The sequence below is a fragment of the Rousettus aegyptiacus genome, unplaced genomic scaffold, assembly GCF_014176215.1.
Source record: "Rousettus aegyptiacus isolate mRouAeg1 unplaced genomic scaffold, mRouAeg1.p scaffold_m13_p_12, whole genome shotgun sequence".
Lineage (NCBI taxonomy): Eukaryota > Metazoa > Chordata > Mammalia > Chiroptera > Pteropodidae > Rousettus > Rousettus aegyptiacus.
The window spans coordinates 42,607,834-42,625,511 of NW_023416287.1; the positions used below are offsets into that span (position 1 = coordinate 42,607,834).

At 48.1% G+C, this 17,678-nt stretch overlaps 1 protein-coding gene and 1 long non-coding RNA gene across 3 annotated transcripts in view; one reads left to right on the forward strand and one right to left on the reverse strand.

The window, feature by feature from the left end:
* The window catches only part of ACSS1 (acyl-CoA synthetase short chain family member 1), a 64,564-nt gene extending 54,235 nt beyond the window's left edge, over window positions 1–10,329 (reverse strand). Inside the window, exons 1-2 of one of the 2 annotated variants that reach the window (XM_036229765.1) lie at window positions 9,826–10,329; window positions 1,567–1,663 (exon numbers count right to left, since the gene is read on the reverse strand). In XM_036229765.1, the coding sequence (XP_036085658.1) occupies window positions 1,567–1,663; window positions 9,826–10,150 (422 nt within the window). In that variant the 5' untranslated portion in view covers window positions 10,151–10,329. The remainder of the gene's footprint in view (window positions 1–1,566; window positions 1,664–9,825) is intronic. The other variant, XM_016124545.2, reaches the window with a different exon arrangement.
* A 100-nt stretch (window positions 10,330–10,429) lies between these two features.
* On the forward strand, window positions 10,430–11,407 carry LOC118610015. Its single transcript, XR_004953656.1, has 2 exons — window positions 10,430–10,633; window positions 10,720–11,407. It is a non-coding gene; the product is annotated as an uncharacterized LOC118610015 (long non-coding RNA).
* Window positions 11,408–17,678: the final 6,271 nt, after the last annotated feature.

Here is a 17,678-nt window from a genome sequence, read left to right on the forward strand (position 1 = left end):
TTATTAAAGTAGCACTTCCCCAACTCCAGGGTGCACAGGGGTCCTGCGGTGCCTCAGTTATCTGGGTAGGGCCTGAAGTGTATCCGCATGGGCCCTAGACTCAGCTGGCAGGAGACACATCAGTGCCTGGCTGGTAAATTCATGATAGATTGTGACAGCTGAGGGTGTTGGTAAAAAGAGGGGAGGACAAGTAGGGTCCTGCCCACTGGAAGCCACAGCAGATTAAGGAATGTTACTTTGCTGTTCCCAAAAGTCAACCTGAGTAGTTTTACCATCTTTGGTGACTTTGGTCTGTGATAAAACCTGAGTTCGGGAAATAAACAGGAAACTAGGGGGGCCCTGTGAACACCCAGTCACCCAAGTGGCAGGGGAGGAACTGCTGTTCTCAGGCCCCTAGGTCTGAACCTGCTTCACCAAACACTCTTCCTACCACATATCCTCACTCCCATCACCCCAGCCACATACACCTTCTCTCCGTTCCCAGGTTACCTACACTCATTCCTCCTCAGGGTCCCCCCTTCTTCTCACAGCTGCTTCCTCTCATCAATAGGACCTTGGCTTAAATTCTACCTCCTCAGAGAGGCTTTCTGTAACTAGTACAATCTAAGGTAGCCACCCAGCCACACTCGGCTATGCATTTTGGGACTGTTTGTTACTGCAACAAACCCAGCCTGTCCTGACTGATACAGTGTCACACAATGAAACATGTTGAATGATCAGACAAGAAAAGCAGTAGCTACCCACCAAGAGCATAATCATGCTCATGACTCTTCGATGGGGAGTGGGGATAAAGACAAAGGACACACTACTTAGGTTCATAGTGGGTCTGAGATAATGCTATAAAGGGAACATAAGGCTTTAGCAAAGGGAGTTTTACCACCAGGGAAGGAAGACCCAATGCCCTGCAGTGATTGGCCACAGAGACCCCAAGCACTGCCATCCCTGCAGGAGGCGGCACCCTCGGGAGGCCTGGAGTTACTGTTCCTGGACACTGGGATCATTCAAACTCCCAACACACACATGACATCCAGAAGGGTGCTTGGCACATAATCTATGTCAAGAATTTGTTTAAGAAATCAAAGAATATGAATGTTAGGTGTATCCCCTTTTTAAAAGACTTGATTTTATTTTTTGTCCCACTCTCATAAGCACACTAGGAGTAAGAGGCTGAGTTGGCTGACTTTCATTATGCCAGCATGTATTTTATTCAGCCTGCATGCATGTTTACTTTTCCTGGGATGAGAGAACTTTCTCAAAGCTGCATCATGTTCCCTGATACTCAAGCGACCCCTAAGCAGGACCGGACAAATGCTGAAAGGACTGTGGCGAACAGCCTCCCCTATGCTTTGAACATTCATCATAGTTGTTCCCAAGGACCGAGTTCCTTCTATGGGAATCTGAAGACACCAAGTATTGCCAAGTCAACAGGAAGGCCACATCTCTTCTAAGCTGGGTGATTCTGCTCCTGGGAATAACCAGCAGAGGTGTCTAATGCAAACAGAGAAGTGGAGGCCCAGGAGACTGTGTGGCACGCTTAGACGTCTGCTGTCAGGGGACACATGGTACCTGTAGGTGATCCTCACTTCAGTTCCAGGCTCGTCTCGCTCCCAGATCAAAGCGACACTCTCTGGGGACTTCCGAACATGCTGATCCAAGCAGCTGACTGCACAAAAACAGATTTATGGACATTACACTTGGTGCCTGTAGAGTCAAAATCAGGGGAGGGTCTGGTTTGCTGTGGCTTACACAACCCTCTGCTGAGGTGGACTCTCACTCATCAAAGCTGAGGTTTCTACTTCCCTCAAAAAGAATGTGATTGTCGGAGTATATAAAAATAAGACGATCACTACACAGATATGATCTCACAGTTACAGAGTGATTCCCTGTGAACAGTCTGAAGTAGGCACTTCTTGCCCATAGTCCCAAGCCCAGCCACATGTTGGTGTTTCCAGGCCATCCCCAGGGACCTTGCTAATAGGCCCCAACATTTTCAAGGCTCCCTAGGTGGCTTTAATGTGCAGCTGGGGCTGGTCACTGCAGCCTGAGGTGTTGGAAAAAATACTTAATGTTGATAGGACACCCCTAGTTCAATAAACAGTTCATGCGAGGAGCTCTCACGTGTGGTAGAGACGCAGTCCAGGTCAAGGAGCCACAGGTGCCCAGCCAGTGCCCTACAAACTAACCTCTGTTCCAAGGAGTGATGCAACGATTGGGAAATGCCATGCTGGTTTTCCAGAAGGCTCTGATCTCCTCCCCCTCTATTAGCCAAGCTCAGGCCACATGACTGCCGGCAAAAACGGAAGTTCAGTTCTGCCAGTTTACTGTAAACCTGATTAGTAGGATCATGTTCATTTGCTAACATCCTGTTCACTACTCTTCTGATTTCAAGGTGAGCTTAGATCTGGCTGGTTAATGCCAGAGCCCCTTACAGCCAGCCCTCAAAGCCAGGCTTCCATACTCACCTCTCCATCAGTGGGGGAAAAGAACACCACAAATATCTGTTGGGGGCAGTAGCTATCTGCCCACGTGGTCTTCAGTGTCACACCAATGGCCAGGTATATAAATCTGCCTTTCTTTTCAAGGCAGTTACTTACCTCCTCCAAATCAATCTCCTCACATAAATGAGAGCTGCATTATCTACCATGTCTAACTCACAGGGCTATGACCAGAAACAAATGAAAGACAATGTTAAAGAGCCATTATATGAATACAAGGTACTATTACCAACTGATAAATACCATACTATGAGTTACAGAGACTTTTAAATGGGATAACCATTCTGACAAAAGTTAGGGGAGATACCAAAAGATCGCATGATTTCCATAATTCTTGAGAGGGTGAACTCACATACTTTAGTGTGTGGGTGTGTGTGAATTATATTTTTCTCTCTCAGGTTACTTTATGTGTTATTTATTCTTATAATAAAAAATTTCATTTCAATTTTGTGGCTCCTAATAGGTACATAAATTATACATCAAAAATTTTAATAAAGATAAATGTCATGGAAAAAGTTACTAATACTACTGACACAGAAAAGTTCTTTAAATTATTGTAAAAATAAAAGAAATGCTCAAAAAACAGGAGAGGAAAAGCAAGAAGAGAAACTGAAAAGGGGTTGGTGAAAGAACCTGGATTTACACAGTAAACCCGAGGAGTGGGGCCGGGAGGGGGGCAGACAGACAGACAGACTAACTCAATCTGGTCCAAAGTTGAGAAATCAGGTTTTCACACTAAAACCAGGGATTTCTGACTTCTCTTGAACAATCGAGCAGATGAAGCCACATTCTCCCCTGGGCTCTGTACCCTTTCTACTGCCTGGCCCTAGAGGACTTGATCAGTGGAACAGGAGGCAGTGACCCTGGGCAGGTCACAACAAGGCTTGAAGTGCCTAGCCCCTTGAAACTGAAGGTAGATACTGCAGAACGGGTTGAAAGAGAAACAGAGTGGGTAACAGCCATGCACCCAGGAAGAGGGTATTGCTTCCACATACACATGAGTGGTCACTGGCCCAGGCTGCTCCAGGCAGCAATGGAAAACAGATGTAAACCTTTAGTCCCACCCTAAACTTACCCTGAGAAGACCCAAGGTGATAGGTGTGCACACTCTCATCCTAGAAGCCTACTCCAACACACCTTCTCTCACCCTGAGTTGGACCTTCTGAGTCACCCTGGAAAGTGGTTGGATTAGGTATAGCTTAGGAAACAGACTCCAGGTAATCCAGGTAGTCCAGTGACCTGCCCAAGGCTGAGCTAGGAAGCAGTAGGAAAGGCCTCAAAGCACAAGTAACACCTCAGCTGGGGCTCATCTACCCACATTGCCTACTCCCACAGTAGCCAGGGTGCCGGCACATGCTTCCCACCCTGAGAATGACTGCCCAACTTCGAACCTAAACCCTCAGTGCCTCAGAGACCAAAAGGGCACTCTATGCCTGGTTCACTCCAAGCAGGAGAGCAGAGGTCCATGGGATGGATAGCATCCAGGGTGCAGCTGGGTGGCCAGCAATACCAGCCCAGGGCTGACGAACAGTAGGAATTCAGGCAGTTCAGCACTGAATCCTGAGTGCAATATCCCCTAGGTGCCTTCCTTGCATACAAGAGGTGCTAGACAAGAGGCCATCAAGGCTTCAGTGATCTGCCTCTCCCCACTGGCAGTGCCAAGGCTGTTGAGCACCTTCTTGCCTCAGGACCTTTGCATCCCACTCTCTTCACTGCTTTCTTCCCTTGGTGCCCACCCTCTCAGTGAGCACTTCACGTCCCTTGGACCTTATGACCCCTCTCACCCGAGATGTGTGCCCCTGCTATCCCTCTGTGGAAGGAAACCAGATGTCCTTCCCAGATGTTTGTATACAAGCAGCCTAATCCAGAGCACAGAGCAGAGAAGCACCACAGCTCTGGTGGACAGACCATTCAAGTCCTAGAACTGGAGGGCAACAATAGAGTAAATGGCACCAGGTTGGCCCCATCCCCAAGGGAGAGAACAGAACTCTTCCTGTCTTCATGGCTTTCTTCCTCAAAAAGATCTCTTATTGGTCTAAATCAGCACTTCCAAATCCCCCAGAACTCCAGAGGGCTTCTTAGCAAAGAGATCGTGAGCACCATCATTATCCCAAGTCTGATTAAGCACAGGTCTGGGTGGGCCTGAGCATTTCACCTCTAACAGATTCCAGTGATGCTGTTGCTGCCGGCCCAGGACCACACACTCACAAGCATGCATGCATACATCTACACACATTCTACTTGTATGTATATTCCAGATTCCAGGGGACTTGCTTTTCACCATAGAGACAGGAGTGATCAAAGACACCTGCTACCTCTGTAGAACAGGTGGCACCTCCCTTGCTAGAAGGCAGCCTGCAGTCACAGGCCAAACCCACTCTCCAAAGTCTGGCCCCTGTCGAGCCACTCACTAATCAAAGATGACCCACTTGTTATTTAATCTAAACCTCAATTTCCTAATCTGTAGTGGGGGTAATGGTTCCTGACTCTGGGTGTGACAGCAGAAATTAGAAGCCATTGGAGAGTTTTCTGTCACAGACTCAGATGGTATGGCAGTGTTTCCAAGGAAAACACAGCGTAAACTCTCATGGTTGACACTCAGATGACACAGGCTCCCAGAAAAAGCAAAGTGCAGGGTCTGAGTGACAGTGGCCCTAAAACACCAAGTCTATGTGTGGCTCCTGCTATTACTTCAGTTGCAAGGAGAAAAAGAAGAGAGAGAGCGAAGATGAAAGGAATTTTTACTTCTTCATGTTTAGAAAAAAAATGTCTCCACCCAAAGAAATGGGCAGTGGATAAGAAAATTCCATTTACGTGCATTTCCAAGAAGAGCTGCGTAAGGCCCTAGTGAAATTTAAGGCTTCTACCTCGTAATTCAAGCTTTTTCCAAATTTCCTAGCACATAATGATCTCTTCCTCTCCATCACTCAGTGGCCTACACCATTTAACTGCTTACTTATTCTGCCCAGTGGCTCCCATTCTGAGACACAATGATGGCTCTGCTAAACCCTCCTCCATCTGGGTCACAAGGTCCCTAAGATTCACTTATCATGGGGGTGGCATGGGGGATGACATCATAATTCTACTCTTAACACTGTAAAAGCATTGAGCAAGTTACCCCAGTGTGGATTTGCCCATTTACTGATTTGTGGGCAAATTCTACTTCACTCATTTGGGGCATTTTCTGCACTGTTCATCACTTACATGAATTGGAACCTTTATTTCCACATCTGTACAATAAGACCACCAGCCACTTCACACTGGTGTCACGACGAGATGAGAAGAGGCGCCATCATGTTAACATCAGTACAGGTCTACCATAGAAACACAGCTCTGCAAATAGTAAAACAAATGCCTACTGGTGGTTCACAGGTTTGGGGCTTTGTTTTTTAAAAAAAAAGACTACAAGAGGGTTATTATTTGTTATAAAGATGGCATACACTTACATAGGAATTTTCAAGAACTCCTGTCCATGGTTTACATCCCTCCCTCTCCCCAACTTTAAGTAAACCTTCATACAGAAATCTAATTTTAATTAAAAAAAAAAAAAAAAAAGGGGGAGTTGATAGTCAAAAAATGATTCACAATGGGTTTTCTTTAAATAGAAAATCTCTCTGGCATATTTTAAAATATTACATCAGTCACAAAAATTATATTTGCCAACTTTCCAGAAGCATCTGCTCTTTAAAGTCAGTCATGCCTCTGACAACTGGGGAGAGTTCAGTCTCTTCTACAGAACCTTCTTCCTAAGACCTGGGGTTATATTTTCATTTAGAATTCCTTGAAAGACCTTAGACAAGTTAAAGATACTTCAATCACTGAGAGATAAGTGAAGCACATGAATGCAGCATCTTGTGATTGTCAGTGTGTCTGCCTTCTAAATTATTGCAGGCATGTCGTAAAGAGGAGAAAGGTACAGCAAAATGGTTCCCATTGCTGCAACTAATGTTCCAAAAAGCATCCAGAAACTTCTATGTTTAATGCTTGGTTAAAAACAGTTTCTCTAACCCTTGCTTGAAAGTAAAAATACACACTTTTTAAAAATCAGATTCAGAATTTGGTGTTTAGAAAATAGAGTTTAGTTGTGTTTTTTGAAAGTAACACATGTAATAATATCCCTCCAGTTCCACATTTGCAACTTCCTGACATCTTAAGTTAATATGCCACAGAGCAAAATATCCATTGAGCCCTACAAAGGACAGAGTCATAGTTCAAAGATTGGAAAAATTCTTTTTTAGATCTTGGCTTTCCAAAGAACCTTCTGCAAAGCAGTTTTATTTAAAGGTAATAGAAGCAAGTCACTAAATGAGGTGGTGACTCTTCCTCCCCAGCCCAGTGGGCCCTCTGACATCAAGACCCACCTAAAGACCCGGCTACTATCCCAGAGCTCCAGAATGGACTTTGAGAGCTGTGTTGGCCACCTGCATACCCTCCTGACCTGTTTCCCACCTGTCCCAGGCTGATCAGACACAAGCCCACCTGGTCCTGTTTAGAGGAAACATTGTATTCTCAGCAGCACTGCCAAAGGCTAGGCTCAAAGTCCCCTACCCCATCCCTAAAGGATTCAATAAGAAAGAACAAAAGCTAATAATTGGAGTGATTAGGTACAAGTTACATGCTAAAAACTGTGTAGAGAGGTTTTCTCATTTAATGCTTATGACAGTCCTAGGTGTCCCCAGGCCAACCACTGCTGGTCAGAAGGAGCCTAATAGCTTTCTGAAGTGGTGTCTGTGACCTCTGGTCAATGATGTTCCCTCCACCCAGTCACCAAGCTGTGAGCAGCTCTGTGTAGGTGCTTTGGGCCACAGTTCTAGCTGAGTCTAGCTTGAGTCATCCTAGCTCAGGCCCCAGACTTGAGAGTGAGAAGCAAGCAGATGACAACAGTCCCAGACTTAGATAATGGGGAGTGGAAGAAAGCCATTTCCATGGGGCCCTGTCCAAAGTCCTGACCCACAGAACTATGAGAGTAATACAGTGTTCGGGGCCGGTAAGATATGCAACAATAACTAGAACATTTTCCTTATTGAACAGACAAGGAAACTCTTGCAAAGAACAATAAAGAGAAAGCAAGGATTCAGACACAGGTGGGATTCTCAAGGTACACCCAGAACGACTAAGCTGTACTATACCACCTATCATTTCTGTTTCTTTACTAAAGTCATCTCCATTAATTCCAAGTCTGCTTGCTCATTTAGAAGTGCCTTCGTCTGCCCTAGCATATAGGTCAATGGTAGTCAACCTTACATGAGCATCAGAAGCACTGGAGGGCTTGTAAACATAGATGGCAGAGGCCCACCTTAGGGTTTCTGATTCCGGGGGGTCTAGGATAGGGTCTGAGAACTTGCACTTTTTAAAAGTTCCTAGGGACCACAATTCAAGAAGTACTAGTATAGATCTTCCTAAAGGGGTAATCGGAGTTTCAAAAGTTGACGCCTTTTTGGGACAAGCCATCATCACACTGTCACACAGACAGATCAGGCCAAAACACGCTCACCATTCCACAACTTTCTAGGGGTCTCCCAGGGCAGCTATGACCTGGTCTGGACTTTTTCATATCATCATCTCTATGGTTTGCAGAAACTGACAAAGGGCAGAGATATTTCTGACAGATGAGAGGGTGGGCATACACATTAGAGGTGAGAATGCTGCTGAAAAGCTGTTTTCCCACAAGGCAGTTTCTGAAGCACAATTTCTGGCAAAATAAGTGAAGGAAAAAGGCACTTCTGCTAGCTGACCACATGCTGACCCTGACCAAGTGAGGATGAAGAGGCCCTTGCTGCCTGCCCAGTGAGGTCCACCTCCAGTGACTTATCTAAAAGTGAGAGACTGCAGGTGTGCTCGCAACCGTGATCATTCATGACGGCCTCAGACCTCCCAAGTCCCAGTGAGCTTCCACAGTAGCTGCACATTTTCTGCTCTCTCTTCTGTGAGTTGCTCTCTTCTCTTCAAGGGCACTGCCACCAACTCTACAAACCTAAGGGTTTGGTTTTTTTCCCCATTTGTTTAAGGACACTTGCTGCTGACTCATTTTTAGAGAAAACACTTACCTAGTAAGTAATTTTGATTAAGCCAGCAAAGTAGTATACAATATGGGGGGGGGGGGGCAGAATCTGGTTCAAAGTTCCCTTAAGTTTCTTTGAAAAATAACTACAAGATACTATCTATAATTGTATGGCTATTTCTAAACATAATAAAATAAAATCACTACTACTTATTTATCACTAATAAGTGCTGGGCCTGTTCCACACCTCGGACACTGTCCTCACAATTAGTCTAGCAGGAGGAATTTATTACCTCCAGTTTACAAATGAGACAGGTTCAGAAGAGTAAATGGTGGAGTTGTGTAAGACGCCAATCTCAAAGTTCAGGTCTTGGCCAGGGCCCAACTCCGCCATGAAGATCTGCAGGTCCTTCCCTGAAACACTGCCCAGACTCCACCTAACAGGGTGCGCCATCCTTCCTGACAGCGCAATCCCTCTAAGCACCCACCTGGCTGCAAGTCTCCTCCTCCCCAGGGTCCCCACACGCAGCCTACCCTGCCTGGCTGGCCACTGCCTCCAGTTCCTGGACCTTCTCTCCTTGCTGCCTGGAGGCACAGGGTAGTCTCCCCACCAGCTCAATCTCAAATCTTAACAAAACAGCAATATTGACACTGGTGGAGCTGGTTTCTGGGACCTCAGTGAGAACTATGTCTAAAGCAAGCCCTGGGTCTTTGAGGCGGGGCAGGGGAGAGGCAACTGAAACTGAGAGCTGAGAAGCCCCGCCATTCCTTCCTGCCCTAGAGCAACGAGATAAGTGATTCCCGCTGCTGGTCTGGAGCGTTTTCCCCCCTGGCCACCCGCCACAGCTCTGTTTGTTACATAGGCACTATTTCTTCCCAGGCTGGTGTTGACAACAGTCAGATGCTTTTCGGTTCTTCCTCGGGCCTAGGAGATAGGCGCGGGGAAGTCCCGACTCCCGGGCGTCCCGCACACTCCACCCCAACCTGGCCCCGGTGTCCCCCGCTGCTCCGCGCAGGCTTGTGCTCCGCGGGGCGGTGAAGCCCCGTGGTTAAACTTGCGAGCCCGCCATTGGAGGAGCCCCTGGGGCAAGGCCAGAAGCTGATGACTCCAGCTCAGGCCGGGCCGGGTCGCCGCGAGCAAAGGCTGGAGTGGGCAAGGTGGGGCTGGGCGCGGGGTTGCAGCGGGAGGGAAGGTTGGAGCCTCTGGGGCGGGTGTTGACGTGGCCCACGTGGCTGCGATCCGCCCAGGGCTGCTGCGCCGACCGAGTTCTGTGAGTCTCCCCCTGGAGGTGTGAGTTGGGGCGCCCCGGGTCCCCACAGCCCACTCACCAGATACGTTTAGCTGGCCTCCCAAGAACCAGCCGATCTTGCCGCTGCTGAAGTCGCAGTCCCAAACGGTGTGGTAGGGGGTGTCCCACAGCAGCGTCTCCTGCGCCAGCGGTCCCCAGAAGGCGGCTGGCTGCTGGGCCGCCTGCACTCTCAACGTGGGGTACGAGGCGGGCTGCACGCCGGCGGCGGGGACGCTGCCCGAGGGCCCGGAGGCCGCCCTGCGGAGCGCGCTGACCCCGCGCGGCGGCCACCCCCGCGCTCCCGCGTGCCCTGGCAAGCTGCCCAGGAGCCGCCAGACACCGCAGCCCAGGCTGCGAGCCGCCATCTCGCCCCACGCCTCACGGCCTCTGTGCCCCAAGCCTGGCGGCGAGCGGGAGGCCCCTGCGCTCCCCACGGGCCCCGCTGCGTCTCCGCCTTCCCGCCACCAGCACTCCCCAGGCCCCTTCCCGCTGCAGCCGCCTTCCAGAACGCGCCGAGTCCACGTCCCTCCCTCTTCCCCCGCCGTAGGGAAGGGAGTCGCGCGGGAGGAGCGGAGCGGCCTGGGGCGGGGCTCCCGCGAGCGGGGCGGAGCGGGGTCCCGACCCTAGAAGAGCGGCGGGGCACTCCCACCGTTTGCCCTCCCTCCCCGACGCTGGGCGCCGGGCCGCTTGGTTTCAGGTTGTTTATCTTCAAGTTCCGACAGCTGAGCGGCGCAGCGAATAGCAGACACGTGCGTCGGGAACGCGGACGCGGCCGGGCACCTGGAGCGTTCTGGTCGGAGGAAAGGAGCCTGCGCAGAACAGAAGCAATTGATGCTGCGAGCACACAGGTGGGTCTCAGTACCAAAGTTAGGTCGGTTCGGAATCTCAGACTGAAGTCAAGGTATTAATTCAATTGTATGCCCTTATCCTCTAGGCTGGCCTGTACTCTCTCGTACACATACACAAGTAGTCCCGGTGGGCTAAATGCGCTGATCAAGGGACCACAGCTAGGAGGATGTGGGGCACCTGGGACTGTGGTCTGGGGTCCAATGCTCTTATAACCCAGCTGCCAGCCTCAGCCGCGGCGGGAGTCCCCTCCTGCCAGGGCAAAGTGTAACAAAAGCAAACGTTCCACTAACCTCAGCTGATTTGAAACCATGGAACCACCAGTTTTCTCCAGTTTCTCCAGCCTCAGTGGTCATTTCTAGCTCTGCGACCTTGGGCAACTTCCCAAGCCTCTCTGTGCCTCATTTTCCTTTTCTATAAAACGAGAGTAATATCTCCCCCCTGCTGAGGAAAAGAATAAACGAGATCATGTCTGAAGTTCACTGGTGGAGGTAGTGGTCTTGTTGTCAAGCCAAAAAGGATCGAAGGGGAATTATAGAAAATTTTCTCAACCGGATTCTTAAATATTTCAATACCCAGAAAGTAAACACATAATAAAGAAGGTAAACACGGCGGGGGGTGGGGGGGGCATATTTTTGAAACTGAGTGTGTTAAGAGTGGAAAATTTTCCAGTAAGCCAGCTACTGGGAAGTAGCTGATAGCCGCCAGGATGTAGATAAGGAAACTGCCTACAAGACCCTGTTTAATCTAAGATTTAGAAGTTCCCCAGAAACAGATGTCTTTGTGCCACAAAGATGCTAACAGCCAACTTCTGCTTTTGTAATCTGCTTGCTTGCTTGTTCAAAGGCCCACCAGGATGTGGTTTTAGGCTTTATAAGCTGCCTCCTCTGGAAGCTCGGGGCTGATTTTCTCTGACCCCACATGGTGGAGAGTCAATCGCCAGCCGGCTAATAAAGGCTCATAATTCATCTCAGTTGGCTCCGTGGGTCTTAGATTTGAACACACCACAACAAGTGGTTGAGTTATTTAAGTTTGGGAAAGATTCCACCTTCTTGACTGTGAAGTCTGCAGAGGCAAAGTCCTTACCATTCCATTCCAAGGAGCTTCAGCTGTCAGTCAGCCCCAGGCCGTTTTTGAATGCCTGCTTCCTGCCAGAAAAGAGAGGATTTTTGAGGCAGGGAACCAATGATAATAGCTAGCATTAAACATGTGTCCTGACCTGTGCCAAGCGCTTGATCTGCATTTTTTACTTAATTTAAAAATTATCTAGTGCTATCAACTCCCTCCCATTAACCCCTAGTAGGAAAAATAAGGAGACTGAAAGCAAACTAATCAATAGACTTACTGAAAAGCAGCACACGGGCTGACAAGGGAGCAGCACAGAGTACCCTCCAGTCCCCCATTCAATATTAACTCACCGCTTGGCCTGAATCCATATTTTTAATAGAATCTACAAAATTGTAAATAAAGCTTATAACTGTGGCAGGAGGTCCCAAAGATGGCCACCAACACTGCATCCCTTTGTATTAAGTGCACGGGAGCTACGCTCCATCAAGAGAAGGAGCCTGTACCCTCACTCCCTTGGATTTTTATGACAGACTGAGGTTGTGCTGGCTGGAAAATTACTGCTTGGCTATCGCCAATGGGAACATAGGCTGTCACCCATAGGAACATAATGCTCTAACAATAAGCTTTCTGCTTCTGGACCCCCACTGGCACAACCAACCTATGGGTTGACAGTAAAAAGAAGAAAAATAGACTTTTGTGTTCAGACAGAATGGAGAATGCTAAGGTTTAGGGCTTAAAAACCATGTACCGTTGCATTTCAGGGCTGCTTAATTTGGGGTCTGCGTACCCCTGGCAAATGCAGCTAGCTGAGTAAAGAGTGTGTTTCCTATAACTGACTGAGTTCTGGTGATCTGTGTGTCTGTCGGGGGCTTGCAGCTACAACATTTGGAGTTCCCAACATTTGGAGTTCTCAGGGCCCCTCCCTGAGATCTAAGACCTGACTAGCCTTCGAAGTGGTTGCTGTCCCTGTTAACAGATTCAAAGAGGTGGCCAACCTGAGACGTTCCAGGGCCCTTGAATGCTGTGACGGGGTTAATGCAATCGTCAAGGACGCAATTTTCAGGACATGCTCTTTGTTCCTGGTCCCTATGGGATCTGGAATCTCTGAGGCCTCGGCGTCTGGATAAAAGGTACCTTCCTGGTTCTATTGACCGGTGATTGGGGGTCTGTGGAGAGACTGGACACAGTCACATCTCCCAGACGTGGCCAGACCACAGGATGCTGCCTCCTGTGCCGTTATTGGGTTCTGTCTATTGTCTTTGGTCTTGTCTAAGTTGTAGGTGGCAGACTTCTCTGGGTCCACCTACACCCCAGTAATTGGTCTTGTCTGAGTGTCTGTTTTGTGTTTTCTGCACAAGCGATGGGGAGGAAGCCCTAGTTCACAGAAGACACCCTTGGGGTGTCTCCTGCGACATTTCAAAGAAGGGTTTGTGGAGGGAGCTGACAATGGCATAAAGTTTTCTCCAGGCAGACTGAGAACATTGTATGAAGTTAAGTGGCTGTCTTTTGATGTAAACTGGCCTCCCGAGGGTTCTTTTGACAAGGGTTTAATTAGGAATGTTTGAAAGATTGTCACAGGAGACCCAGAACATCCTGATCAGTTTTCCTAAATCAACCAATGATTAAACTTTGTTCAGAGACCCCCTCCTTGCCTCTGCCAGTGTGCCCTTTCTGTAGGGGTGCAAATCTTAGTTGTGGGCACCCCGAAACATACGGCAACTGAATCTCCAAGACAGCCCAGTCTCAGTCCTCCAATCTACACTGGAGGACAGTGACTTTCCCCCACCCTATAATCCAGGACAACAGAGGCCAGATAGCACCGCCTCCCCTCCTCGGATGTGGGCAGATAACCCCTATGGGCCTCCTGCTCCCCCTCCAGGCAGGCACCAGCTGATACCACCACCCCAGCCATCCTCCCCTTGCGAGAAGCACCACCCCAGGGGCAGCACACTGACAGGCCCTTTATGGTTTATGTGCCTTTCTCAACTAGTGACCTGTACAACCGGGAGGCACAGAATCCACTTTTCTCTGAGAAACCCTAGGCATTAATGGGACTCATAGAAAGTGTCTTTCAGACTCACTGTCCCACCTGAGACGATTGCCAACAGCTTTTAATTACTCCCTTGACCTTAGAAGAACGGGGACGCATTCGGACTGAAACACAAAAGATAACTGTGAGAGGAAGGAGAGTTGAGGAAGCAGGGGAACAGATTGAGGAGGAATTTCCATCCACCCTTCCAGACTGGGGACACAATTCTCAGGCGGGGAGAACAGCATTAGATCGGTACCACCAGATTCTAATTGGGGGAATTAGGATGGCTGCTCGTCAGCCAACTAACTAACCTTTCTAAGGTAACTGAAGTTATATAGGGAGGGACCTCAGGAATCCCCTGGAGCGTTTCTTGAATGAGACATACTGGGTATACACCCCCACTGATCCTGAGGCCCCTGAGAACCAGTGGGCAATTAGCCTTTGCTACTCAGGCAGCCCCTGATATCTGGCATAAATTGCAAAAATTAGAAGGTTTTGCAGGGATGAACCTGTCCTAACTTGTTGAGATAGCCCAGAAGGTGTTCAGCAACAGGGAGGCACTGGATGACCCCAAACATATGGCTGAAATCCAAAGCTACTGTCATCAACCCAGCCAATCTGTTGCCAGACTCATACCCAAGAACCCCATTCATGACTGCATAGATTTCACTGACACTGTGTGTTCCTCACGGCCAGATCTCAAAGACTCTCCTCTGCCTGCGGCCCTTAAGACTAAGACTCAAGCATACATAAGTCTAACTCTCTGTTTCTTCCTTTTTTCCTCTTTAGCACAGGTATTCGACCAGCCACAACTAGAACCAGAAAGAGCATTAATAACTTTGCTAATGACAATACACAAGGTCTTAAATAAGACCACCCCAGACATAGGACAAGATTGCTAGTTGTGCCTAAACCCCAAACTCCCTTACTCTGTTGGGGTAGGAACTCCCCTAAACTTAACTGAGCTCAGCAGGCTAGAACTTCAAGTTGATTCACTAGCAGAAGTAGTCCTCCAAAATAGGAGCGGTTTAGATCTATTATTCTTAGAACAAGATGGATTATGTATGGCTCTAGGTGAAACCTGTTGCTTCTATGGCAATTACTCTGGAATAATTAGAGAAAGTTTACTACGAGTACAGAGAAATTTAGATGCCAGAGAAAAACAAAGAGTAGAATCAAATAATTGATTTCATAGGATGTTCAATAGGTTACCATGGCTAACAACCCTCCTATCTGCTATAGCTGGACCTTTAATCTTCCTCTTCTTATTAACTTTTGGCCTATGTTTCCTCAATTTCTTGTTTGCATATATGAGGAAGAGAATTAATTCTATTAAACTTTTAGTATTACAAAATAGAGGCTACGAACAAATTCCACATGAAGAATCAAGGATTTGATTTTCTGCTAAGGCCAGTGGGGAATGTGCTGACTGAAAAATTACTGCTTGGTTATCGCCCATGGGAACATAGGCTATCACCCACAGGAACATAACGTTCTAATAATAAGCTTTCTGCTTCTGGACCCCCACTGGCACAACCGACCTGTGGGTTGACAGTTAGTAAAAAGAAGAAAAATAGACACTTGTGTTCAGACAGAATGAAGAATAGGGTTTAGGGCTTTAAACCCCTGTACCTCTGCATTTCGGGGCTTGCTGGAGCCAGCCGGCTAAAGTAGATCAGTACCTGAAAGAGGGGGGTGAAGCCTAAGGGCAAAAAGAGAAGACAGAAAAGATCATTCCGGGAGGGCATACAGTCAGAGCTGCAGCCCCGAGTTTATTTAGCATAGCCTATTTATGTGATTATTGAATACCATAATCAATCACTACATTACCATAGCAAAGCACACCATACATATCTATAACAATGCTTGTCAATTACATATGATCGTACCTATCCCTGTCTTCATGGTTGTAAAACATTCTGTTACCTTAAAAGGTGAGTTTACGAGGCTCACCAAGGTAACTCAACTTCTTGTTTCCTAGAACCATTGTTTAAGCAAACTCAGTAGCCATGTTATGGCTTCTAGCTACGTGACTTCTTCAGTGCCTCATAATGGCTTCCATCATGTCCCAAAATGGCTCCCGACAGGGGCTGCTTAATTTGGGGTCTGCATACACCTGGCAGACCCAGCTGGCTGAATAAAGAATGTGTTTCCTATAACTCACTGAGTTCTGGTGGTCCACGTGTCTGTCAAGGGCTGGCGGCTACAACAAGGTGACAGTGTTGCTCTGACAGCCCCAGGCTTGAGCCCTGTGAGGGCACAGCTACAGCCCCTGCTCTTTTGAAACCTAGCCGCCATGCTGTAAGGGAATAGATCTAGCCTGAAGGAAAAGACTGCATGGAGAGAACAGTGAAAAATGCACGTAGAATAAAGAGGCACATAGTTCCCCTTTCCTTCAGATTGGGTAAAGAGAAATGATTGTTTGTACATAAAACATTTCAAAACCAACCTAGTAGTACAAAATTGCACTTCCTGCAGCCCAAGTTACCAGACTTTCCTCCTGAGGGTCACAGCCTCTAGGGCCAAGGCCATCCCTGCTATGTCCTGTAAGCGGATCTCTTTGAACTAGAACAAGGTGGAGCCACAGCCCATCCTACTCCCACCCTAGCCATCTCCACACAGCTTTGTCCTATGGGTCTGGGTGGTTCTGAGAGAGCAGCAGGTTATCCAGCCTGCTCTGGTCACATTTTCTCCCTAGGAAGCCCCTGGCCTTAACATGAACAGAGCTCTCTGGAACTGAAAGCTGTAACTGGCAGACACAGAAGGTAGGAAGGGCTGAGAAGGTTTCCTGTAGGAACCTTATATCTCGTGCCTGATGTTTAAGTTGGAGACAGTGATACAGCCAAAATTGCTGACCCTCACAATCCTGAGACGAAGATGCTTACACATGAAAAAAACAAGCACAAAGAAGACAGATGCTTAACCACGGCCACAAAGCTAGCAAGTAGTAGAACCTTAGCTTTCTGCATCCAAGCTTATAGTTTTAACAGCTTTAGGGGTGCTGCCCACCAATACGCCTTTTGCGTTCATACATCATATGACCACGTTATTCAGCGACTTGCAGCACTTGGATGCCCCTAAGAAATAGTCTTCTGATAATGGATGCCTTGGAAGACCCACCTGCCCCACCCCTCTGTCGGCAAGACCTAGCATTGAGTCACCAAATCCATTCACTGTAGTTGGGTATTTCTAAGGAACCTGTAAAGCACTCTGCTTCCTCTTCCCTACATTATTCCTTTTCCTGTTCTCTTCATTCTCCCACTTCTCTTTTCAATGACACACAAAGGATACTTGTGGAGCCCCTTCTACACAGCCCAGGGTTAGGGGCTGTCAGCTCAACAAGGATGAACCCAAAGTCATTATTGGGGGTGGAGTGGGGGGTGACAAATATTAGCTCAAATAACTGAAATGCAAAGCAGACCCAAAACAAAAAATCCATTATCAGAACCTTGGAGAGAACCTAGTTGGCTAGGAGTCTGGGAGTGTCTTCACCGGGGTGAAGGGCTTCACCCTTCCTGATGTTCCCATGAACTCAATGGTAGAGATGACATGTGAGGAGGCTATGTAATCTGCTTCAGCAGTTGGGGGCTTTGTGATTCCCATACAGCTGCAGCACAGCTTTTGTCTCCATCTAGTAATGCTGCACACTAGATCCCTGTGGATGAGCATGTGCCACCCTACCTACGCCCTGCGGCGTTCACCCAGCAACACACAACCCCAGGAAGAAAAGGCTCACCACCAAAGAGCAGAAAGTACAGGAGATGAAAACCAGGACTGATTCCAGGTGGCACTAGGCTGGTAGCTAGGTTTCTTTCTGGAGCTAGGGGATCCCCGTCTGAGGGCAGTGCCATGTGTCGAGCAGCCAGACCTCATCGTGGAGTCTGGTCCATTTCTGAGAATGGCATCTAGTTCTGGCTAGGAAGGTTCGTATTTTGATTTGCATAAAA